General features: G+C 44.0%; 3 protein-coding genes across 8 annotated transcripts in view; all 3 read right to left on the bottom strand.

Moving 5' to 3' along the window:
* Positions 1–1444: 1444 nt before the first annotated feature.
* LOC117435075 (alpha-2,8-sialyltransferase 8F-like) lies at positions 1445–7112 on the bottom strand. The gene is made up of 7 exons (XM_034057995.3): positions 6699–7112; positions 5342–5419; positions 4605–4688; positions 4247–4391; positions 3409–3521; positions 3011–3103; positions 1445–2561 (listed from the first exon to the last, which is right to left on the bottom strand). Exons 1-7 carry the CDS (start codon positions 6791–6793, stop codon positions 2024–2026), a joined length of 1146 nt encoding a protein of 381 aa, XP_033913886.1. The 5' UTR covers positions 6794–7112; the 3' UTR covers positions 1445–2023.
* A 4295-nt stretch (positions 7113–11407) lies between these two features.
* LOC117435076 (large ribosomal subunit protein eL19-like) lies at positions 11408–16279 on the bottom strand. Of its 2 annotated transcripts, XM_034057997.3 has the most exons (6): positions 16210–16279; positions 14235–14332; positions 13432–13554; positions 12699–12819; positions 12251–12361; positions 11408–11579 (listed from the first exon to the last, which is right to left on the bottom strand). In XM_034057997.3, exons 1-6 carry the CDS (start codon positions 16212–16214, stop codon positions 11456–11458), a joined length of 582 nt encoding a protein of 193 aa, XP_033913888.1. In that variant the 5' UTR covers positions 16215–16279; the 3' UTR covers positions 11408–11455. The 2 variants fall into 2 exon arrangements, with proteins under 2 accessions (XP_033913888.1, XP_033913887.1); XM_034057996.1 differs by lacking the exon at positions 16210–16279 and having other exon boundaries at positions 14235–14340.
* Positions 16280–18658: 2379 nt separating this feature from the next.
* Positions 18659–24949, bottom strand: part of LOC117434894 (voltage-dependent L-type calcium channel subunit beta-1-like) — a 39417-nt gene continuing 33126 nt past the window's right edge. For all 5 annotated transcript variants that reach the window (XM_034906781.2, XM_059003326.1, XM_059003327.1 and 2 more), the window contains one exon: positions 18659–24489. In XM_034906781.2, the coding sequence (XP_034762672.2) occupies positions 23950–24489 (540 nt within the window). In that variant the 3' untranslated portion in view covers positions 18659–23949. The remainder of the gene's footprint in view (positions 24490–24949) is intronic.

The raw sequence follows: 24949 nt of genomic DNA, 5'->3' as shown, positions 1-24949 counted from the left end.
CTGGGGACTAGAGTTGGGGACCAACGCAGGTCTGGGGACCAGGAGCTGGGGCAAAAGCAGGGGGTTTTATACTTTTCAAACAGAGAGATTATTTGAATTTCCCGCTGCGTGCTCCGATTGGCTATTTTGTAGCGAATGGGCTTGCAATCTTGATTGATTGCTCCCCCCTTCCTCTGTCTGATTAGTTCTTTATCAAAATCTGGAAAGGGGAAACTTTTAAAACGTGCATAACTTTTGCTAAATAATTCAGATTTTATTCTGAATTCCCGTTATTTTTACCATAAGAAATTACATTTCTTTAGACACCAAACATGTCTGGTTGCGACTTTGGTTGGACATTGCCAACAGTTTAATTCTCTTAGGGATTTATTACCTGGGTTATTCTATACTTGTTAGGCAATTTAAGAATAAAAACATTTGCATCTCGTACTCATAGTGGTATTAAATCAACATGATGTGAAATTTGTCTTAAATCTCTAAATCTTTAAGCTACTTTTCTCTCTTTCAGACTCCTCTGCTAAACCACCTCTCTCTCACTAGACGGGTTTGATTAGCCTTTTGTTTCCTGAGTGTCTGGTGCATTCAAGGTGTTCAGTTGATCGTTATTTCTAGGCAAAGCTAGACAAATTAGATTAAAGTTCATTCAATGTAGATTCCTGATACAATATCATAAGAACATAACATAAGAAAGTGCATGACATTTGCAATATATTTGAGATGACAATGTCTATAGAACCTACAGGTACAAGAAGGTTTCCAAGCATTTGAGTATCCCAGTTTCAACTATTGTTTCTGTTATCAAGAAGTACAAGACTCATGGTACTGTCACAACGCTCACTCGCTCTGGAAGAAAGAAGGTTTTATATATATATATATATATATATATATATATTCGTAATTAAACCATAGATATGCGTGTGTGTATATTTACAACCTAATTTGAATACATTTGAACTCATTTTGTCTCATACAGACACACTAGTAGTGCTGGTTGTTTTGCTGTTTTGACATGTATTAATAAAGTTTGTTGATATACTTTTATGGGGGGGGTGGGTGAAATTTAGCATGATAGGGGGAATACAAACAAACTGGACCACCAACAGAGCCCACTTTAAGACAAAGCTGAATGCTATGTGGAATGTGAAGGATGTATATATTTTTATAAGGTATTTGTGCAGAACCACACAGTAAGCTTATTCATAATTTATTGCAACAGAAAAAAAGTATTTTAAAAATAATATTTTATTACAATAACATACCATTTGTAAAAACATACAGCAAGGTTTTATTTCTTTTAACACATTGCTCTTGTAAATCTAAGGCACAAAAAACTACATTAAAAAAAATAGATTCTTACAACAGCAACTTGACTAGGATTTTCCTTTTAGCTTCACCTCAGTAACCTCAGTAACCCTGATGAAGGCACTATCCCTTTGCTTGACTCAGTTTTTTCTAGTTTCAATAACACTGATGAAGGCACGTGCCAAAACCCTTGTCTGGTTGACTCAGTTTCTTCTAGTTTCCCCTCAATAATAGCACTGTGGAGGCACTAGCCACTAGCCTTGTTGTTATTTCCTTATTTCCTTCAATGTCTGAGACAGCGGAGCGCAGTTAAGTTGTTAGCCGGATCCGAGACACTCACACCTGTCAGCCCTCAACTATAACACACACTCTTGTGTGCTGCGTCTGTACTACTGAGACTGGGGGACAGACAGACAGGCAGGGGATTGACAGACACAGAGTCTCAGGTGCTGTCTCATAGTGGCAGGTTGGTCGATTTTTATTACATGAGAGTAGCTGTTATTTACTTCATGCTAATACTGGACTCTGCTTTCATCAAGATAAAATGAGATAGCAGTGATGGGGACCAACCAAGACGTAGCTTCACTGTAATATATGAGCCTTCAGCGCTTTCCCTCCACCAGGTAACGTGGATTTCTGTTGGGCCTGTTGTTGATGGCTGCAGTGTAATGCTGGCTCCAGTGATCAGCACACATAACGGCAGCGATGCTGGCTGCAGGGATCAACCAGTGGAAGTTAGCCCAGGTTGTCTCAGGCTGGCCTCCCTACCCTCTCCTCTCCCCTCTCCCTGCTTTGTCTGGCACCTCCCCAGCTGTATCCTCAGCACGCCCTGCCTGTGCAGCCCCAGCAGCTGGCTGAACTCTGCTGGCATGGCGTGGATGCTGCTCGGGGAGCGCCGGTCATCGTAGTAGTGATGCAGCAGCGGGGAGCCGTTGGGGCCGCGGTCAAAGGGCCAGAACCCGTAGAGCCGGACTGAGCTGCACAGCTCCAGCGCCAGGCTGGCCATCATGAGCCCGGTGCTGAGGCGGGAAGACCGGAGCCCACGAGCCCTCCAGAACCTAGCCAGGCTGCCCAGGTACCGTGGGTTCAGGAAGATGGGCCGCACCGGGCTCCTGAAGTCCTGCAGCGTGTAGAGGGCCCGCAGGGACAGCGGCGTGTTGCGCCCGTACGAGAAGGCGGGCAGTGCCAGCATTGCGCCCGCGCCGTAGCGGGAAACGCAGTCCGCAAAGGGCCTCCTCCACTCAGACAGAGCAGCGAACCTGCAGGGAAGAGAGGCGGGATCAGAGACAGCAGAGTCAAGAGTGCACGCTTCAGATAGATACAACTATAGGAGTAAAGAAATACTACTGAAAGAAAACAAAATCAATTCCATGACAAACATTTCTACCAGAAGCGTCATTGAAGACACTGACAAAAGTCTTCCAGTGGAACGGTTTTTGTAGTTGCGTTAGTTAAGTTTCTTATATGAATTGTTGAGTGTTGTATAGCTTTGGAAACAAAGTGAAGACTATGGATTCGGCTAGACACTGCAGAAGGTACTAACTCAAGTACTTGTCTACTTGACTTTGTCTAGTTTTACCTTAGAGTCTGCAAGAAGGGAGGGGAGGGGAGGGAGGAGAGGCAGGATCACGATTGATTGATTATTGTACCAAACTGCTACAGTTGGCATCTATTATATAAGAGACACAACCTGGTGGTAGAGACTCACTTCTCCAGGAGGATGCTGGGATTGGCGGTGACCAGGTCTGTTTTGTTTCCCACGTCGCTGTGATACCTCCCTTCCACCGGGGGCAGATTACACCTGAGAGAGGCAGCGGGGAAGGGTGTGAGGGGGTGAGTGTGAAGGTGATCCAGAGAGAGAGAGAGAGAGAGAGAGAGAGATGGGGAAGGAGGGAGATAAAGATAGGGGAGAGAAGAGAGGGGAATGGCAGAGAGATATAGGGAAAGAGGAGAGGGCCAGAGAAAGGCAGGGAGGGAGAAGTGATGGGGAGACGGATAGAGAGAGTGGGGGAAGGAAGGATGAGAGACAGACACACAGCCAGCACAGCTATTACACGTGGAAGTTTTACTATATTAAGAGTTTCTTTCTCTGTTTCTCTCTCAGACCTGATTATGAAGTCAGCCCGGTCGATCTCCTCTCCGCAGTCGCTGTCCAATAGGATCCCGCCGTTCCCGACGACTGCGCAGGAAGCGAAGGTGACGTTCCCGAAGGGGGTCTCCTGGGGGGAAGGGAAAGGGTTCGGAATACTGAACACAGTATACCCAACGAGACAACAGCACAGCTCACTGCAGCACCATGAGTGTTACCCTTTTAGAAATCACCTGCAGTAAAAAGCACAGCACAGTGTAATAAAACACCGTGACAGCATGATAAAGCACGGGCAAGCATTGTAAAGCACAGAGAGGTATGGTAAAGCATAGGCAAGCATTGTAAAGCACAGAGAGGTATGGTAAAGCACAGAGAGGTGTGGTAAAGCATATTAAAAATTGGAAAACTATGGTAAATGCATAGTATAAAAATGGGAAAGCATGAGGGGGGGGGGGGCAGGACTGTAAAATTACTGTGCACATTTACTGTGGTAAATGCTTTTTAAGGGTCGTGTTCTTTCTAGCCTAAATAGAAGGATGCTCCCTCCCCACCTTGCCCTGCCCCTATATAAGACCTGGAGCAGTTAGCAAAGCCATCCTGAATACGATTATCCCTAATAAAGCAGGAATAACAAGGGGAGAGCAGTGGAAAGTTAGCATCGTGCATCCTCTGTAATTTTCACAGAAACAAAATCTTTGGAAATTTCAAACAGGACTAAAAAGGGATGTATTTTTTTTTATATGTGAACGAAAGTCATTTATGAAGGAATCTGTATTTCTTAATGTTCTTTGATGTCAGGTTGCTGTGGTCAGTGCCCCTGCCCCCCACCCCCTCGCTGTCACTCTCTGTTCTCACTAGGGGGAAGGTGCTGAATATCTTCTGGTTGATCTTGATGTGTCTGCGCTTCTCCCCGTCATAAAACACCTTCGACCCCAGAGGCGTGTTTTTCTGGGTGATGACAGCATCGGAGACGCCGTGGCAATCTCTCGACAGCGCAGACCTGAAACATAGCACATCTGTAAAAACACAGTCTGGATCTAGCATATTAACAAACATGGCAGACCAGGGTAAACTATGGCAAACGCATGGTATAACCATGGTTAAAGCAAGGGGGAAAACTGCAAAATTACAGTGCAAATTTACTGTGGTGAACGTCAGCCATCAGGGGAACCAACAGCTGCCTGACTTGCTGATAAAGCTCTCTGTCTCTCACCTGAGCTTCTGATAAGACTCCTCCCATCTCTCCCATCCTTGCGCCTCTAACTGCAGCACTCTCTTCCTGACAGCGTCCTCCTCTCTAGCAGCAAAACAGTGAGTCACAAAAGCACCAAACACCATATATCAAGAGTTTACCATCGTCCACTTGCACAGCACTCTATAACAGTCTGCTGTGCTTGTGCTGTCCCATGTCGCCCTCATGCTTAACCACAGTGCAGTGCATCCCCAGACCTATCTGTGATATACCAGGTGGGCCTGTGCTTCACCTTGACTTCACTGTGCTGTATTACAGGTTGCTGTGTCTTCACTGTGCTGTATTACAGGTTGCTGTGCTGTCACTGTGCTGTATTACAGGTTGCTGTGCTGTCACTGTGCTGTATTACATGTTGCTGTGCTGTCACTGTGCTGTATTACAGGTTACTGTGTCTTCACTGTGCTGTATTACAGGTTGCTGTGTCTTCACTGTGCTGTATTACAGGTTGCTGTGTCTTCACTGTGCTGTATTACAGGTTGCTGTGCTGTCACTGTGCTGTATTACAGGTTGCTGTGCTGTCACTGTGCTGTATTACAGGTTGCTGTGCTGTATTACAGGTTGCTGTGCCTTCACTGTGCTGTATTACAGGTTGCTGTGCCTTCACTGTGCTGTATTACAGGTTGCTGTGCTTGTACGATGGTACACTGCTCTAAGGGTTTGCTTGCTCTGTGTTAGTGATTGTGGTGTCCTCCTCCTACCTGCAGCTCTGACACAGCGCTGTCGTTGCGCCCCTCTGTGTGGCGCTGGAGGAGCTCTTAACCCCCTTCTTCCTGTAGCTGTGGAAACATGGACCCAAGCTTTATTAACAGACTGTCTTCATGTATTGAACAGAATGTCCACAAAAGCAGTTCTGAGACACACAGACTGAGACACGCACACGCACACACACGTTTGTTAATAGTGTTTATCAGGACTTTGCATTGACTCCCATATACAGCTGTGGCCAAAGGTTTTGCATCACTCTATAGAATTAACTAATTTTGCTGAATGATTAAAGTTGAATGAAACCTGCTGAATACTGTTAATGTTACGTTAACATATTGAGTTACATTCCACTTTGTAGTTTTCCATATACTTAATGAAAAACTGACAAAAGTTGATGAAAGTTGTTGGCTAAAGTAAACACTCTTGCATTGAAAGTTTTAATTTATACCAATTGTATGATGTTTGATTATATCTGTTTAAACATTACTGGCACCTCCTAAAGCAGATCCTGTCAGAGTCTGCCTTATAGCCTTGGGCTCAGACACACAGCAGGCAGCAGAAACAGACAGGAGATATGAGACACAAACCAACAACACAAAACTACAAGGAGCTGTGCTTTGTTTATACCTTGCTTTACTACACTTAAACACTTATGGTACACCACGTTTCAGTTTTAAGGTAAAACTTCACCAGTGACATGACTTTACTACACTGTGCAGTTATTTCCCATGCTTTACTACACTGTGCAGTTATTTCCCATGCTTTACTACACTGTGCAGCAATTTCCGATGCTTTACTACACTGTGCAGTTATTTCCCATGCTTTACTACACTGTGCAGTTATTTCCCATGCTTTACTACACTGTGCAGTTATTTCCCATGCTTTACTACACTGTGCAGTTATTTCCCATGCTTTACTACACTGTGCAGTTATTTTCCATGCTTTACTACACTGTGCAGTTATTTCCCATGCTTTACTACACTGTGCAGTTATTTCCCATGCTTTACTACACTGTGCAGTTATTTCCCATGCTTTACTACACTGTGCAGTTATTTCCTATGCTTTACTACACTGTGCAGTTATTTTCCATGCTTTCCCATGCTTTACTACACTGTGCAGTTATTTCCCATGCTTTACTACACTGTGCAGTTATTTCCCATGCTTTACTACACTGTGCAGTTATTTCCCATGCTTTACTACACTGTGCAGTTATTTCCCATGCTTTACTACACTGTGCAGTTATTTCCCATGCTCTCCCACACTGTGCAGCTATTTCCCCTGCTCTCCCACACTGCAGTGCTTCTCAGTGGTTCGCTGCCCCTGTATCTTCGTCAGGTTGGTTCTGCTCACCTGTAGTTGTAGAAACTTGCCAGCACCGTCCCTGCAATGAAGAAGCAGAGTCCAGCGCAGAGCAGCAGCTTCAACAGAGCCCTGTGCCGCAGCATCCTCTCCCCTCCTCTCCTCTCCTTCACAATCCCTCGCTGTTCTTTTTCACTTCTGTTCACTTCTCTCTACTCCTTTCTGACTTCACTTTTTTTTCTCCACTTCTTTTGCTCCTTTCTCTCCTTCTCTCCCTTTTCTGACACTCCCGCTGCTCACCTGACCACTTTGGTTTTATTTATTTATTTATTATTTTATTTTCTTCTAAGAGCTGAGAGATTTCTCTTACTAGACTCCCAAATCTAAGCAGCTGCTTCTCTGTCCCTCTGCCCCACAACAGAGCAAAGGGGTTGTGTTACCAGTAACTTGAGTCTCTGGTACTAAATTACCAGCTGTCTACTTTCATTTAGGTGGGGTGAGGGGTGGTGGGAGGTAGGTGGGCATTGGGGCTGCTGGTATCCAATCAGAGCAGGCCCAGTCAAGGGCCAAAGGCTATGAACCAATCATCACATCCATAAAAACTCCTCCTCCGACATTCTTTTTTCTTTTTTTTTTTTTTTAAGCTCCCTCTGAACTTCAGATTCTAATTCTACCGGTATCTAATAATATGAGTGCGAATGTCTCTGTGCCTGCTGTCCAGAACGCTGTAGTAATCTGGGAGATGGTCTGATGTTGTGAGGGTGATATTAAATGGAATCCATTTCTAAGGTCACTTTTAAATCTGCCCTCCTCCCCCTCCTTCCTTATGCTATGAATAGTTTACCCTGGCTTGCCTCTTTTTTTATATGCTTTATCATAACTCTGTGCTTTACCATGCTTTCACTGTGCTGTATGACACTCTGCTGTGCTTTGACTTAAATGGAATGGAGGCCGCATGCTCAGCTCTCTATCCTGCCTCTCCTCTCCCGGCTCAGCAGCAGTAACGCTGCCAAGATTGAGGTTTGAAATCCAGGCAAGCTCTGGGAAACAGATATTCTTGCCCTCCCACAGGAGGAGGAATGCCACGGCCGGTCCTACTTAAAATTTATAAAAGACACATTATACAAAACAGAATGTTTTTTTTTTTTCTCGGGCCGTGAAAGAAATTGTTTTTCTGCCTAACTTTTGAGTTTCATCTAGTTTCCCCTCAACAATAACACCGATGAAGGCACAAGAGCCGAAATGCTTGTCTGTTTCTTCTAGTTTCACCTCAGTAACACTGATGAAGACATACAGTATGCAGGCTAAATAAACACAAGAGTCATTTTATATATGTATTGCAGTTTGTGTTTTATGTTTGCTCAGAGAGGCTGTGGTGTGCTTGCTTGCTGTTAGTTTCCCAGGGTGAGTGAGTCAGGAGTCACGCTGCTCTTAATAGCTTCCTGGAGGTGACCAGGATGGGAGTGGTAAAGTCTTGTGGAAAACAGCTGACTCCTCCACACTGTCTCTCACCGGTAAGACCTCTCATATTGCATTCAGTTTCCTTTAAGAAACAAAACCACTACACAATAACAGTCTGGTCTTCCTTACCAAAAACCAAAAAAAACACTTTTTTTTTTTTGGTGTACACAGAAACCACAACAAATTTCAGCTGCAATAGAGTTGCAGGCAAACAGCCTTGTCATTGTTTTCTAAATTGAATTTGGGCAAGATAGACCCCCTGCAGGGGGGGGGGGGGGGGGGGGGGGGGGGTTGGATTACTGTGACCTACAAGAAACCAAAGCTGCAGTAGGTTGGGGAAATCGAGTTAGAAGTAAACACAAGAATAAATACATCATATGTTGTGCCAACTGGCTGCGAACACACACGAAAAACACCAATTGCATTTCGATTGCAGTTTTTGTCAAGACTATTTTGTGACTCAGAGCAACTCAATTGCCTATATATGGACATTTCTGCAACCAGCTGCAAGCAGAGACAAGCTCTACTTTAAAGCAATCTGCTGAGCGACTTGTAATGACGTTTATGACCGGCATGGTTGCGAAGTATGATTGATTGTTACAATCTCCTGACTGTTTACATTCCTGTGGTAAAGAGAAGGTACATTTAAAAAAGTAACTGCTTCCTCAGCTAAGGTTTTGTCAAGCATTTACCAGGCTTCGCTTCTGCTTTTAATATCGCATTTAAAATAACTACAGATGAGATGACTAGAACAGCCAGTTCTTCATCAGTAATTCAGCATCGTTTACTACAGATAATCACAGTTGAAGGAAAGAACCGACAACACCAGCAGGGCCAGCGTAATCGCCAGAAAAAAAAAAAAAAAAAAAAAAAAACACTTCTAAATGCAGGAAACTTGTGCTGCTTGGAGCGGGATTTGGTTGCAGAGCTGCTCACTCGTGTGTAGACCCGGTGTTACGCAGATTTCAGTTTCCTCCGCATGATTACAGATGCAGTTTTTCAAAGCTGGACGCGGATGCGTGACATTCCTGTGCCCGAGTCCCGCTGTGTTCTCAAGCACTGCCATTGAGTTCTGCTCCAGCTTGCAACAAACTTTGAAAACAAGACCAAACTAATCCTGTTGCAAAATAAAACAGCACGTTTAACACCACTGCATTTCTACAGTACGCTCAGCCTCCTCCGTTACTCAATACATTAAACCCTTCATTAAAAGTAAACCTTATAAAACGGTCTTTTAAAACACTTTTTAATTTTTTTACATGTAAATATTGTTCAGAAACATCAAGCGTTCACGCATAGCGATCTTGATCTACGCAGGCGTCAAATCTAAGGGGATCTGCGTAACACCGGCTTTGTCAAATAGGGAGGCACGAGTACAAAGTGCATACCAAGCTGCTTCCAGGACATGGATAAGCGCAGTAACCGGCTTGTCACCCAGGTGGTCCCTGCTTCAAAAGCAGTGCCCGCTTACGAACACCCATCGTGCATCTCACCTCGCTCAATTGGGGTAGCAAGAAGCGGGGTAGAGAAGCCAGTACGAAAGGGGCTTTAGAGCGAAGATTAGTGTAAAATGGAGGTACAGTCATCACTCACATATCCGAACCTAGATAATGTTGACTTCAGTGACGGTTGAACAAGTGTGACGCATAATTATTTCATGATTTGAAGTTTATGTAGGAGAGCACGTTGTACCCTGCCCCCTATCCCCTAAACAACTCCCTGCCCTACACACACAAGAAAACATGACTTGCGTTTGAGGAACTGTACACAGAGAAGTTGTTTATTTCATTGAAATTTGTTAGCGCAGCTGTGGGGGGGAATAATACAGCAGTAAAGGACAAAAACTTGTCTGTTTTCAGGGAACAAAAAATATAAATACAATGTCAAAAACAATCAAAAGAGAAGTATGCTTCCATTTAAATGTACTGTAGTTTTTGTTGGTACAGTACTATATTTAACAGAAGTAGTATTTTAATTCAGAACGATGTTTCTGTCAACATCACTTGACAAAAGACACAACTGTGGACACGTGGACTGTAATACAGGACATACTTTTAAATCCGGTACGTATTGTAGCAGTATGCAAAATTCCCCATTAACAACCCAACAGCAAAATGAAATCAAAATGCTACCCATGCAGAGAAATGTTAAAAAATAAAAGGCAATGCAATTTTGCAAGATTCAAATAACACCAGTTTCCAAGATTAAAACAGTATCCGAAGTCTTCACGACTGCAGAATATAGCGCTCGATAATGCCCCAATGTCACTTGCAAATGAAAATGCACAGAAGATAACGATTCAAAAAATAAAATGCATCGCAGTACCTAAAACTGTTTAATGAATTAACTTTTAGATCACAGTGCCTTGCCTAATTCGCTTTGTTTTTGGAGGAAGCAGTGTAACAGTGCACCATAAAGACTGATTTGCTATGCCAGAAAAAAAGCTGCTGCAGTAAACAAGTCAGTTGTACACTGAAGAGATGGGCTTTGTATCAGAAATCGTGGATGACGAGCAAGTGCGTGAATTTGTTACATATTATATATAAAAAGGTGGATTAATTTTATTGCAATACAAGGACCGTAAAACACCAGTGTGTATGGGAGTGTTGTATATCCGAGTGCTGACTGTAGTTATCTTGTTTACCATGTAGTGTGATAGCACCACTTTTTTAAATGAGGACCCTAAAAGGGGTCACTCAAATTAAATATTTACTATGAAACCAGACCCAGCTACACGGCTCCTAATTTTAAAACATGAAACGTTCCTCCAGCTCCTCCCCCCCCCCCCCCCCATTTAAATTCATTATTTGTCACATCTCTGAATGTCAAAACACTGGAGTGGTTTAGAAAGTGCTCACATTTATTTATTTATATATATATATATATATATATATATAAAAAAATTCATCTTCTACACAGAACCACCAGTGGCTGAAGGACACCCGCTTCATTCAGTTCTTACAGCTGTGAAGTCAAAAATGCAGTCCCTGTTACCACTACCAGAGGGAGTCTGCCAGCTTCTGCAGGGGTCATATTGCAAGCACCGCTCTGTACAGAGAACGGGTGCCACACTTCCAAAAGAGCACTCCAAGGAAGAGACCATTTTGGAAAGAGAAAAAAAAAAAAAAAAGAAATTTGCAATATTGCAACTTATTTTCCAGGAAATTGCACCAAGGTGGCATCATACGACTAATATACAATTTAACACAAATTATTAACTATGGAAAATGTTTCTCCACATTCAGGTTGCAGATCAGCAGAGTGTGTGCGTAGTGCAAGGAGACACAGACACGCAGGGCTCTTTCTTTCTGTACACTTTATTGTGGCAGGCAGGGGAGGACAGGCATTTATTTCTTGGTCTCCTCCTCCTTGGACAGAGTCTTGATGATCTCCTCCTTCTTGGCGGCCAGGCGCTCCTCACGGCGCCGACGGGCTTCCTTAGTCTTGGACCGGCGGGCCTCGGCCTGGTCACTGCGGGGCAGAGAGGAGGGGTGAGTGAGCGAGCGAGAACAAAAAGAAAAAAACACACACACAATTCAAGCATTACTGACGAGGCCTGATCCCACTGCTGCTCAAGCAGTTTATTGAAGTGTAAAACCACCCTTGGCAATTCATCTACATTTACAGAGCAGATCACAATCCAGGACTGTGCGGTGCCAAGGCCTGACCCTGTAGCTGCTACATTTGAATAGATTAATCTGATAAACTAGCATAGCCCAAGCCTTTTGCTGTTTAGTTTATCTTCGAGACCTGACACACTGGCCCAGCCTGGCTGGCTGCCTGGGCTCTCAGTGGCCCCCGGGCTGGCTGTACTGGAAGGACCGTAGACCCAGGCTGGGTGCATCAGGAGGGTACTGTCCAGACCTGGGCTCAATTAGAATTACAGCACAACTGTTTGCTGAAACTGCAGTTGCAATGCGGTTTTGTTAGATTGCAATTAGTTACAAGTACATACATTTACACTATATAAAACTTCTCTTCAAAACAAATGGGATCACAACTGTAATCGAATCAGTTATATGGTACAATTACACAGGTGTGCCAAGGTTCATATCCATTGTAATTACAAGTTACACAATTAGAATGGTAATGGACCCCAGGTCTGGTGCGGTCACTGCTATATAAATCAGGAGGGGACTCACGCCAGGAGCTTCTTGCGAGTCTTATCTGCCTTCAGCTTGTGGATGTGCTCCATCAGGATGCGCTTGTTCTTGAAGACGTTTCCCTTCACCTTCAGGTACAGGTTGTGGTACCTGCGGGGGAAATGGATAAAATGACCCAAATCAGCTAAACGTAGCACAATGACCGAGATAACATTTGTTTTAAAAAAAGGAGTGTAAACGTTTCTGATCCCCGACTGAACGCATGATCTTGGAGCAATGTGAAATTCCTGTTGTCTGTTTTAGGTTCTCTTGCCAGGACCCCACTGTAACAAGGCCTCCCAATGGGTTTATTCCTGCTTAAAGAATGAATACATGAAATCTGCAGACTCTACGAGACTGCCTCCGACAGCTGGGTTATGGGTGCTGTGGTGTGGAAACAGAGCCTTGCACGCGGATGGGCTGCCCTGTAGCGACCCAGTTTGCTTACATGTGTCTGTCGATCTTCTTGGACTCACGGTAGCGGCGCAGCAGACGGCGCAGGATTCTCATGCGGCGCATCCAGCACAGCTTCTCCGGCATGCGGGCATTGGCAGTACCCTTCCTCTTACCTGGAGGGTGGTGGGGGGGGAGAGGAGTAGAGAGAGATTTGCTCAGGATACTGGTGTGCTGGTACCGAGTCACGCTGAATCACTGGGATCTTTTAAAAAGACCTGATGAAAGTTCCGAGATCAATCAGCTGCTCAGAACCAGCTGGACGGTTCGGGAATTCTCTTCCGCCCTGAAATATCTGCACTGCAATACAGCAAATACTGATGCTACATTTCAGCATCTACCCAGGTCACGTTTGTACTGCGATACTCCGCACACGTTACCTTCTTGATCTTGTCAAATATGGCATGTTCTGAGCTGCGCTGGAGACCGTGTGGTTTTTTATTAAGTTTTTTTTGCCATTGTAGCCAATATTTAAAACTTAAAAAAAAACATATTCTTAAATTTTAAACTAAGATTCAAGTTCAAATCAAAAGCAACATGTTAATACTGGAATCAATTTGTACCAATACGCAAGCTGCATGCGAACTACAATACATGCCATTGAAAATCCAAGACTAGAATTTGTACCGTGTGTAAAGGAAGTTTTTGAAAGGGCTTTGAATTACTATTTAACAAAGTGAAACGTCCCGCATGGTAAAGACGCCGCTGTCTGCACCCCCGGTACTCACCGATGCCCATGTGCCGGCCTTTGCGGCGCGCCAGCGTGTTTTTCCTGCAGCGAGCGCGCGAGTGCACGGTCACCGGCTTACGGATGATCAGCCCATCCTTTACCAGCTTGCGGATCTGCTGGCCTGTGAGGAGAGGAGGGGAGATGAGATGTTACACGACAGATCAACGTCATGAACTGCAAGAGGCTGTGTATGAAGACAGGGATGAAGAGAGAATCTGGGAGCAACAAGTGATACTGCAGGGGTACACAACATCAAAGTCTATCAAATACCCGATTAGGGGTTCAATTGGGTAATCAGAGGAATATTGTAATATCTACACCACTCTACTACAGGATCTTAACCTGTACGGGCTGAAATGAACAGTATTATACTAGGACAATTTCAGGGCAGGAGAAAGGACCCTGATTAACCTGCTCTGAATGAACAGATTCTCATCACAGCATGAATAAGCCTCACCTGTGAGTCTGTAGGTTTACTAACAGGAGTTTTCACATAGTTATAAAAAGTGAGGGACAGCTTGTCAAACTCCTGTATAAAATGAATTCAGGAAATGAATGAATTCATTTGGGCCACCTGATGTTACACCAAAAAAAAAAAAAAAATACCGAGTAGTGAATTAATGAAGAGGCCCTTGCAGGAAAAATATAGTACTTCCAGAGCAGTTTACTGTCAACATGGCCCAGCAGTGAATTTACAAATAAGCGATTAATCAAACCATGAAAGAGTGCGCAGGACTGGGTGCAGTCTGGAGCTCTGCGGCAGTATCCTGGGTGTGTGTGTGTGGGGGGTGCTGTACTCACGAGAGTTGGCGTTGGCGATCTCATTGGTCTCGTTGGGGTCCAGCCACACCTTCTTCTTGCCACATCGGAGGACGCTTGATGCCAACCGCTTCTGAAGCCTGTGCATACCAGGGAGGAAAAAAACAAACACACAATCCAGGTCGGTGAGTAAAGTACAAGGACAGGCCAGCCTGCCGCACACACAACCCCCCTCCCATCCCCAACCCTACAGATACTGTGCCAGCCTGGGCAAGGCAGCTCTATAATAGGGATGGAAATAAGACTCCCACTGCACAGCAGTTTCACCCATTCCTGGTTTTGATACGAGCTGGATTAGCCCCAGTGTGTAGGTAACAAGCTCCGGTGCGTCTTAAACAACTAGTAAAACCAGGAGTGGATTAAACTGCTATGCAATGTGGGTCTCATTTCCAGCCCTGCTGCAGAGTAGGGTGATAGCATAACTCTGCCCACTGTTTCCACAAACCCCTGGTCAGCACTAGCGCTGGACTAACCAGCGTGAATAGAGGCAAAGTAATCCAAGATTAGCGAGAATCAGGGTCTGTCAAACCAGACACAAAGCATCCAATCAACTTCAGAGGTAAAACCAACACCAAGAGGAAACAAAAGAAACGTAGACTTCGTGCAACACACTTCCGGCTGAAACTAGTCTTTTTTTAAGCAATACTTTGTCGATGGAAGTTTGTATAAAAAAATAATAACGAGAAAATTTAGCAAGCATATTTACAGTTCAAGACAACTACTGCAAAACTACCCACAGGAATCTGAGGAGGTGTATTCTGTGGTAAGAGCCTGAACTAATTACTACAAATCTACTAGAACCACCAGTATTGAGAATCAATTATATATTCGTTTTGTCGCCAGTAACTTATCATATAACTTTCCCCTAGACCAGAATCTATTTTGGTCAAAGTTAGTGAAAATTCACCTGACAAGCTGGTCCGTTATAATGAAACTAAAATACAAACCAAAAAATCGAAGGAGCACACAACTGAACATTCCCTTCAGTGTGACACTGCGGTCACATTTATTTCCACAGCACAGTATTTGAGTAAAATAAGCGTTTACAAGATTGCCAGTTGAGAAAATCCACATTGGATTACAAAAGTTGTACAAACGATGATTATTATTATTATTATTATTATTATTATTATTATTATTATTATTATTATTATTATTATTATTTATTATTAATAATAATAATAGCTAAAAGAAACATGCCACTGTGAACGCAGGACCGTGATACTAAACTTAATAAAAATAAACGTGTATAACATTACTTTTAAATAACGTAAGTTTTACATACACAACATTTTAAAATCTCAGTCCAAGGGGTGTTCTTACACACAATATACTCACCAGAGACAAATTCGTGTGCATATATAATTTTTGCAACATGCGTCAAGCACAGATATTATGGCAAATTACCACTGATAAAAATGCAGGAGCTAAACAATTCAAACGTACTGGTATCTAAACAACATAAGTAGGGACGAATGTCTTCTTATAAAACACACATTTACAATCAAAACATGAATCTGAATCTACTGCCACACGAAACCGTCCTGTGAATGTGTTTCTATTCTGACAGACCGACCGACTGCGCCGCGGCCTAGCGCGTACCTGATTCAGGGAGACCATGTGTGAACTTGCGTGAAGATATACCGGGGAACTAAAACAACGGGGTCAAAACATCACCCTACACACGGAATTGCTTCAGTACCAAACCCCAAGCGCGTCCCGCCATTACAGAGCGGTGTGAGCGAAGGTACGTGACGGGCCGACAACATGGCAGCCACTTGCACTGACGCGGTACTAAAACAAAACATTTCACTTTTTAAAATCATTTTCTCAGCTCTGAGTTGCTGGGTCGGCGGAATTTAACGCCCACGAGAACCGTTTGCCGGTCCCTGCGGGTCTAGGGCGGATTTTCGCCGGTTTTTGGTGTTTTTTGACAGAGAGCCTCAGGAGCGCTTACCTCATGGCTGCTGCTGAACGAGAGAAAAGAAAGAATTAGCAGGCGACCGGAATCTACCATTATCAGGGCGGGGAGATCCCACTACGCCGAACAAGGTAGGGACTCACTGAAACACACACACGGCTGGGAAGCACAAGGACGATGAGGCTAAAATACATTTTATTAAAGAGGTCTGGCTATTATATTGCGACTTTATTAAACTCCAAAATCGTTAGTATAACAGAACACCTAGGCTAAAGAAAAAGAGCCTCACCTATCTGTTGAGTAAATGGAACGTTCCACTTCAGTTTCTGCCTCTGTTGCATGCTGGGACCAAGACAGCGTAAGGGCAATGTCTCATCCGGCCCGCTAGATGGCGCTACTTTCACAGTACAGAATCTACCCGTATTTAGCGGTAGTTTATGGTGTTTATTTCGGCAATTCACTTGAAAAGATAATAACCAGCAAACTCCATGGAAGGGGGTTGACTAGAGTATGACATTCTTAGCCGGACAGAAGATGTTATTGTAGTATTGTTTTGTTTTTTTTATATATATCAGTGGCAGGTACAACGTGTAGCACACGTGTTTTGAAAATAGAATATCTGACATGTGCTAGAGGGCTGGCAGTAGGAGCTCAGTGGGTAGGTGCTTCCACACCAATGGTAAAGGATTGACTGTACCACTTATTAATTGTATTATTGTTTTTTAAATGTACTGGTAGGAGCGAGGTGGTGTGTGTGTGTGTGTGTGTTTTTTTTTCCTGAGTCCAGGGTTCCAATGCGCCTCAGTGAAATGAGTTTCTGTGTCTCAGCTAAGTAGACGTTGGCAGACTGTCCCATTTCCTCTCCATTATAGAGTTAAAAGGCGCACTTGTGTTTGTTTTCATGTTTTCTAGTTCTGTGTTACCATTCAACATGCCTTGTAAACTAAATGAAATAGCTATTATACAGTTATACAGCATATTTATGTATAAGATATGAGAGGTGGGGTGGTGGTGATGTATCAGTAAAATGACCTGTCGTTGGTGGAAGGTGCGTGTTCCATTACCTCCCCTCTCCGTGAGGGATGACGTCACGTTCCTCGACAGCTGGTCGGTCTCCCGCCTCTTCAATGGGGCGCCTTCCATTCCTTAGACAAGTTCTTTTTATCAAACTGGAGTCTGGGGATCCCTGGGGGTCCGCAAAAGTTGCCCAAGGGGTCTTCTTACAGACAGTATACTGTACTGGTGAGAGAATGCTCTTGTGATATTTACAGACTATATTATACTTAAACTTTTACATTCACATCTTTCTTTTTTATGGTTGCCTTTTCCTCAGTTTTCAAAATTTTTAAATAAGGTATTGCAGGGGCCCTCACGAGCACGTCTCTGTCCATATATATATATATATATATATATATATATATATATATATGTAATATCCCCAGCTAACTGCTCCAGGCCTTGTGCACTCTGGAGTGGATCGTGTGACATAGAGGGGGTGCAGGTTGTAAGCAGGATGGCTGCAGGTGATGTGAGCTGCTTCTTGTATAACTAAACTTATCAAAGTTATTTACCACAGTAATGTTGCAGCTTTCCCCCCATGTTTTTTCCAATGGTTATACTCTGCATTTACCAGTTTGTCATGTTTCTTTAATGTGCTTTACCAGACCTCTCTGTGCTTTACAATGCTTCCCTATGCTTTACCAGACCTCTCTGTGCTTTACAATGCTTCCCTATGCTTTACCATACCTCTCTGTGCTTTACAATGCTTGTCTATGCTTTACCATTCCTCTCTGTGCTTTACAATGCTTGTCTATGCTTCACCATACCTCTCTGTGCTTTACAATGCTTCCCTATGCTTTACCATACCTCTCTGTGCTTTACAATGCTTCCCTATGCTTTACCAGACCTCTCTGTGCTTTACAATGCTTCCCTATGCTTTACCAGACCTCTCTGTGCTTTACAATGCTTCCCTATGCTTTATCAGACCTCTCTGTGCTTTACAATGCTTCCCTATGCTTTACCAGACCTCTCTGTGCTTTACAATGCTTGCCTATGCTTTACCACACCTCTCTGTGCTTTACAATGCTTCCCTATGCTTTACCATACCTCTCTGTGCTTTACAATGCTTCCCTATGCTTTACCAGACCTCTCTGTGCTTTACAATGCTTCCCTATGCTTTACCAGACCTCTCTGTGCTTTACAATGCTTCCCTATGCTTTATCAGACCTCTCTGTGGTTCACAATGCTCCCCTATACTTTACCATACATCTCTGTGCTTTACAATGCTTCCCTATGCTTTACCACACCTCTCTGTGCTTTACAATGCTTCCCTATGCTTTACCATACCTCTCTGTGCTTTACAATACTTCCCTATGCTTTTACTGTGCTTTATTACAATTTGTTATGCTTTAACTGCCAGACTCTGTTATATGGGTTATAACAGATGGTGTGCTTGAGTCAGATTGATGGAAACACATCCAGAGTATTTAATATAACGGAGCTCAGAGCAGCTTCCAGCTTTAATACAGTCACCATCTCAATAAATTAGAAATATTGTACAAACACTGAAGCAAGTTTTCCAACATTCCCAGAGAAAAAAAAAAAAAACAGCATCAAAAAAATCTTTTTTTTCTTCATTTAAATAAATTCCTTAAATATTTTATATATATGTGATTGTTTACACTTCTCGGTACTTTACACCAAACAATTATACAAAGTCACAGGTCTTGTAAAACACTGATGAGATTACATGTAAAACAGGGTCCTAGTGTATTTGAGAGCCGAGTATTTCTTTCTTTCTTTTTCTGAGTCAAATCGGTTGATCTGCTGGCAGTGTCTCTTCTGGGTCAAAGTCAGAACCTCAGGAGGGTTATTTCAGCAGTAATTAAAGGAAAGGGAGGCTCAGAGGTGAAAGCAGACCCGGGAGAAACGACACCAAAGCTTTTTGCTTCCCACATGATTATGAAGTATTTTTTCCCCAAATAATAATTTTGTAGAACTTGAGTAGTTTAAATTAAGCACAAGGGTATCTATGGAAATAATAATTTTTCCCAAATAATAATACAATCTCAAAATAACAACAACAACAATATTAATAATAATACACTTTAAATAAACAACTCATAAATCTAATTCTCTTAAATTAGATCCATTAAAAACAACATCACCACCATTTTCTTGCCTCTCATTAGCTCAATTGCTTTCTCTCAAGTCCCTGATTCAGGTTTGCCAGGCTGGGTACCCTGCTTATCTACAGACCCACTGCCTTGAGGGGTCAATTCAAAGAGACGAGAAGGAGGTCTGGAGAAGCGAATGATCTACACACTGATAGGGGCTTTGAGACAGTGTTGTTGTGATAATCAGAGGAAAGAAGATACTGGTTTGGTTTGGTTTCTTACAAGTCCTGCATTACACAATACGGTGCACAATATTTCTGCACCAGAGCAAAAAGCCATGAACATGTCCCTGCCTGATCCTGACTTGGCCACTGTATGTGATATATACTGTATAAATATATCCCTCTCTATATCTGTATATATATATATATATAGCCCAGAAGGCTGGCTATTCTTTCAGGCTCTTAGTAAAGTCCTGGTAGAAGTTGGCAAAAAGGAACGGCACTTTGGCAACATTGGCACTGGAGATATGAGAGCAAGGCAGAGCGCACACACACACACACCGAGACACACACACACTGAGACACACACACACCAAGACACACACACACTGAGACACACACCGAGACACACACACACTGAGACACACACACACCAAGACACACACACACTGAGACACATACACCGAGACACACACACACTGAGACACACACACACCAAGACACACACTGAGACACACACACACTGAGACACACACACACCGAGACACACACACACCAAGACACACACACACTGAGACACACACCGAGACACACACACACTGAGACACATACACCGAGACACACACACACACTGAGACACATACACCGAGACACACACCGACACACACACACTGACACACACACACTGAGACACACACACACACACCTGTCAGAGTGTGTGTGTGTGTGCGCACTCTGTCTGGCAGGCCTGAATAAGAATCTGAAATTGCAGCCTCCCTTTTCCGAGGGCAGATGGTGTCTGTGCGTTCGTGAAAAGGGGGTGCTGCAGCTGCACCTTTACAAAACAAAGCAGAGGTCACCGACTGGGGTACCTGGGAAGGGGGACCCACACCCCAATTAGTGACCCCTGAATTTTGACTTTACATACAGTAGTTTGAATGCAGTTTGAATACAATCCCTGTTTGTCTGTCTAAGCCCTTGTTCAGCACAAGCACGATTCAAGTTTGTTTTCACATGGTGAGTGTTGTGTGTCTGGGTGCAGTATATTTACCGGGGGGGAGGAGAGGAGGAATCCACACAGCCCAGCACTGATCTGGGACTGATCTGGGACTTGTAAGACACCAGCTGTACTGCTGGCTTGGCGTTTGTTTTCTTGGGTACAAAAATCAAAATCTTCCAGTGCAAAAGCACAGTCGATTCAGCAGCAGCAGGTATGACCTGCAGTATCTATGGGAGCTCCTGGCTGCTGGTGAATCATGCTTTCCCTGGATCACACTTTGCTATTTGCTTATGAAGGGTACACTGGAATTTGTATTGGTTATGGGTTGATTAACTAGGACATATACGCACCCCACTCTGACAAATCTCACACACAGGGAATCAGATCACATCTTCCATTCTGAGGAATATGGGGTTGAGCAACCGAACAGGAATCAGTGATACCCCGCGGGGTGGGATCCACACCCAGCTACTCATCCTCCAGGCTGCTTGAACAGACCAGGTCACCAGCTCTCGGAATATTAAACAGGAGCGCTCTGCTCTGACCACAACATGCACTCAGAAACAATGGACAGGCACTTATTTATTATTTACACTTCATGTGTGAACTTATCCCACGTTAATCAGAACTAAAACACGCTGGCTATATATCCGATGGGCGTGGGTAAACCTACATGCTTAAGGAAAGCGGACTGGAAAGACTGAAATGACAATTTTCAAAATAATTTAGTAAGTTGTCGGAAAACAGAGACCTGGTTAGTTCCGAGTTCTGAAGGGTTGAGTGGTGAGCTGGCGATGCAGACACTGTTGCTATCGGTATGTATTGATGTATCCAATATAGATAACTGTAGATCACACCAAATTCTAGATATCTACATACGGGCAGGGAGATTCATACTGAGGCTCAAACCTGACCTCCTTTATCGGGATGACCACATGACTCCAGGTCTTGCAATCCTGCTTCTCTTAAAGAATACAGGCAGGTAAAGAGGCACCAGATTATCCAGTGCCTCAGGCCTTTAACTCAGGAGTTACTGTATAGAAAACTTTTCAAGAACGTATCGACAGGTATAAAGAAACCAGCCGTCTCAGATCACCACATTATCACGTATTTCATTTTGCTGTTAAGAGTAACTCCTGAGGTAAAGAGCTTGGTCCTCTTTAACTCGCCCTTCATTTAAAGCCTGTTTCTCGGAGCGCTGTAAACGTCTTGTTACTGGACTGAGACGACAGACAGTACTGCCGCGGTACTCGCTGTGATTGCATCAAACAGGGTAACATGGGCTGCATCGGGTATCAAACTTGGTGACTATTCAGAAACTGTTTTTAAATAAGTTGTTGCACAGATATGAACCCCACTTAGTATAGGTAGTAATGCGTTAAACTAACAAACACCTAAAGAATTCATCTTTTTTTTTTTTTAAAGAAAAAGAAACAGTTGCGGTTCCTAGGTCGTTGTTTCTTTTCCCCTCGTTTTAAAGTTTTTAAACACAATAATATGCAATGTAAATGTCACCTTCCATGCTGTGGGATTTCATTATAACACTTCTTATCCTCCTCCTCCTCCTCTTCTGTTTTTATCGATTCCGCTAAGGCCAGACAATGTGGTGTTAACAGAGGGGTGCCGTTAATATTGAAGGGTCTGTTAACATTGAGTCGGGACTGTGCTGTCACTGTAGATCAGCCTGGGACACATTCAGTTCAGCGTGCCTCCTGAAGACAGCGCTTGTGCGTCTCCACTGTAATGAACAAGGCGGGTCTGAGACTGTGAGTCCAGTCCAGAGAGTATCCAGAGAGAGAGAGAGGTTCAGACTGAAGGGCACTGATCGCTCCCACCCTCTCCTCCTCTTCCCTCACTTCTCCTCTTCCCTCTCTCCTCTCTCTGTTCCTGCACAGCGGTTTTTAACCCTGTGAGGGACTGAGGCACTGTGAAGTTGGCTCCTGTGTTTCTCCACGATGTGTTTAATGGCACTCAAAAAGGGCTTTTAAAAAACTACAAACAAACTCAAAACTCATCCTCCCGCCTCTGCTGGGTTTTGTTTTTTTAAAGACATCTGGTTTTGTTTATTTATTTATTTTTTCAATTTAAATTCTTCTTTTTTTTTTTTTTTTTTAAAAAGCACAAAAAACTAAGATTTATTTTTTAAAAAGGAGAAACTTGTTACAATACGGCACGATAAGGTATCCAAAGAGGGTAGAAATCCAAAGTGGTTCTGTTTTGTTTCGTCTAAAAAGGCTTGACACCGGCTTGGGTGCAGGTTTGAACTTGATTTCTGAAGAGCTGTAGCACGGTCGGCATTTTAGAAAGTGACCCAAAAGGCAAGGACAGATCCAGCATCAGGGGACACTAGCACAACAGACAATCAGATAGGCCAGATGACAGTAACACTGGACAGGCCTGTCCCCGCTCGGCAACCCTGTACATTTATCTGACCAGGGAGCTCTGCAGGTACAGCCCTGTAGTCCTGTAGCAGCTGAGCTTTAAAAACTACAAAGCCCACAATTCCAAACTGTTGTGGGAGGAGTTTAGGAGCTGCGTTACCTCTGATTGGTGAAAAAAAACATAACTCTTGTACAGCAAGATCCAGTAAAAATCCATTCTGAGCAAAAAGGATTTGTGTTTCCCTCTTGTGGCAGGATAGAGGTCCTGCACGCGGGCAGGACTGAGTCAGGTGAAAGTTGTTGGGCCTCCCCACTGAACTGGGGATGGGGAGTTTGGCAGCTGTGGGACGGGACACTAAGCAACTCCACCTCACTGCTGATTGTTTTTGAGGGTTTACAATACATAAAGGATTTCTCTGTTACTCCTCCCTACCTCACACACACATAAATAAATACAACTAAATATAAAATCAGGGACCTGCATGCTTCTTTAGCCTAGGAGGGAGTCTTCATAAGACCGGAAATACAAAAAAATAAGGGATTCCTACTTCATTGCATTGCAGAGCATTCAGTGGCAGTCTCAGCATTAATAATAATAATAATAATAATAATAATAATAATAATAATAATAATAATAATAATAATAATAATGGCATGGCTGTCTGGGGTTTGTAAACTGTGATGCTTGTAAGGCTCACTTGCAGTTAGTGTGATGTAAAACTTGATTGAAATATTTCCCCTCATAATGTTTCATGTTTGCTCTGGAAAGCAAGGCTCTATGAAGGGAGGGTGGAGTGGGGTGGGGAGCGGGGATAGGATCAGGTTACAAGGATTTGTTGTGTTAAAAGAAAAAAGGTTATTCTCTGAACACCACATGTTCTGAACTTTCAATCATTCTCTCTCTCTCCCTCCTTGCCTACCCTCACCTACCCCTTCTCTATGCACTATGACTCCCTTCCTACACCCTCTCTACCTGCCCTGACTGCTGTATTAGTCAGTGCTGAGGAGCGAGGGGGGGGGGGGGAAGTCCTCTGGGTTCAGTCCCAGTACCGGGGTGCCTAGCGGATGTACACATCCCTCCCCCACTCCTCCACCCCCTCATTGCGATTCCGACCCATCATGGGCTCCTGCAGCTCCAGGTTCTGGCAGTACCGCTCCCTCTCCCTCTGACGCTCCCTGGTCTTAACCCGGCCCTGCTGGCTGTGCAGGTGGGCCCGGTTCAGGTTCTCCTGGTCCGGTTCGGCGCCCTCGTCCTCCCAGGAGGCCTGGCGCTGCTGCTGGCCCAGGTGGAGGTGTCTCTGCTGGGCGATGCGGTAGGGCGTGCCCCCGTAGGGCTCCGGATCCTCGTAGGGGTCTGTCTCTATGTCCATGCAGAAGTCCCCTGCCTCGGTATAGGCTGAGTCGCGGCTGCCCTGGGTCTCCGAATCGAAGGTGTCCTGGCGAGACAGCCCCCTGCCTCCCCCCCGTCCGGTCCTCACAGCGCACAGGTAGGGCTGCTGCTGCTTGCCTGGGTCGGGCTGGAACTCCCGCAGCCCGGCCCGGTCCGACAGAGGCGCGTCTCGGAGCCGAGGCTGTTCCCCGTGCACCAGGTAGGGGCCCTGGAGGGCCAGCGAGGGAGCCAGCGCAAAACCAAAGCACACACGCACACCATGCAGCGTCGGGGGGTTATAGGAGGAGAAAAAACAAAGAAACACACGCTCCTGTCAGACACACAGTTAGTTAGTTAGTTTAGTTTAGTCAAAAATACATCTCAGTGGTTTTCCCAGATCTCTATTGAAAAGAAAGGTGCAAGTAGAAGAAATGTAAAAGTCTAGCAGACAAATGTTTTGACAAATGCCTTTTTCAGTGTATTACTACAGAAAGGAAAGTCTATAATATATATATTTATACACAGATTATTATTATTTCTTTTTAACGAGTTCCAAGTTCAATCTGGGAAACGCTGACATGTTCCAGTGTTTTAAACTTCAAACAAACAAAAACAGGCATCCTGCTCTGGCTAGCTGACACTAATGTGATTGGTATTAATAATTTTACAACAAGGAGGGCTATAGATGA

Source organism: Acipenser ruthenus, chromosome 28, assembly GCF_902713425.1.
Source record: "Acipenser ruthenus chromosome 28, fAciRut3.2 maternal haplotype, whole genome shotgun sequence".
NCBI classification, from domain to species: domain Eukaryota; kingdom Metazoa; phylum Chordata; class Actinopteri; order Acipenseriformes; family Acipenseridae; genus Acipenser; species Acipenser ruthenus.
Note: the sequence above shows the minus strand (reverse complement) of the source record. Positions and strands in the feature narration are given on the sequence as shown.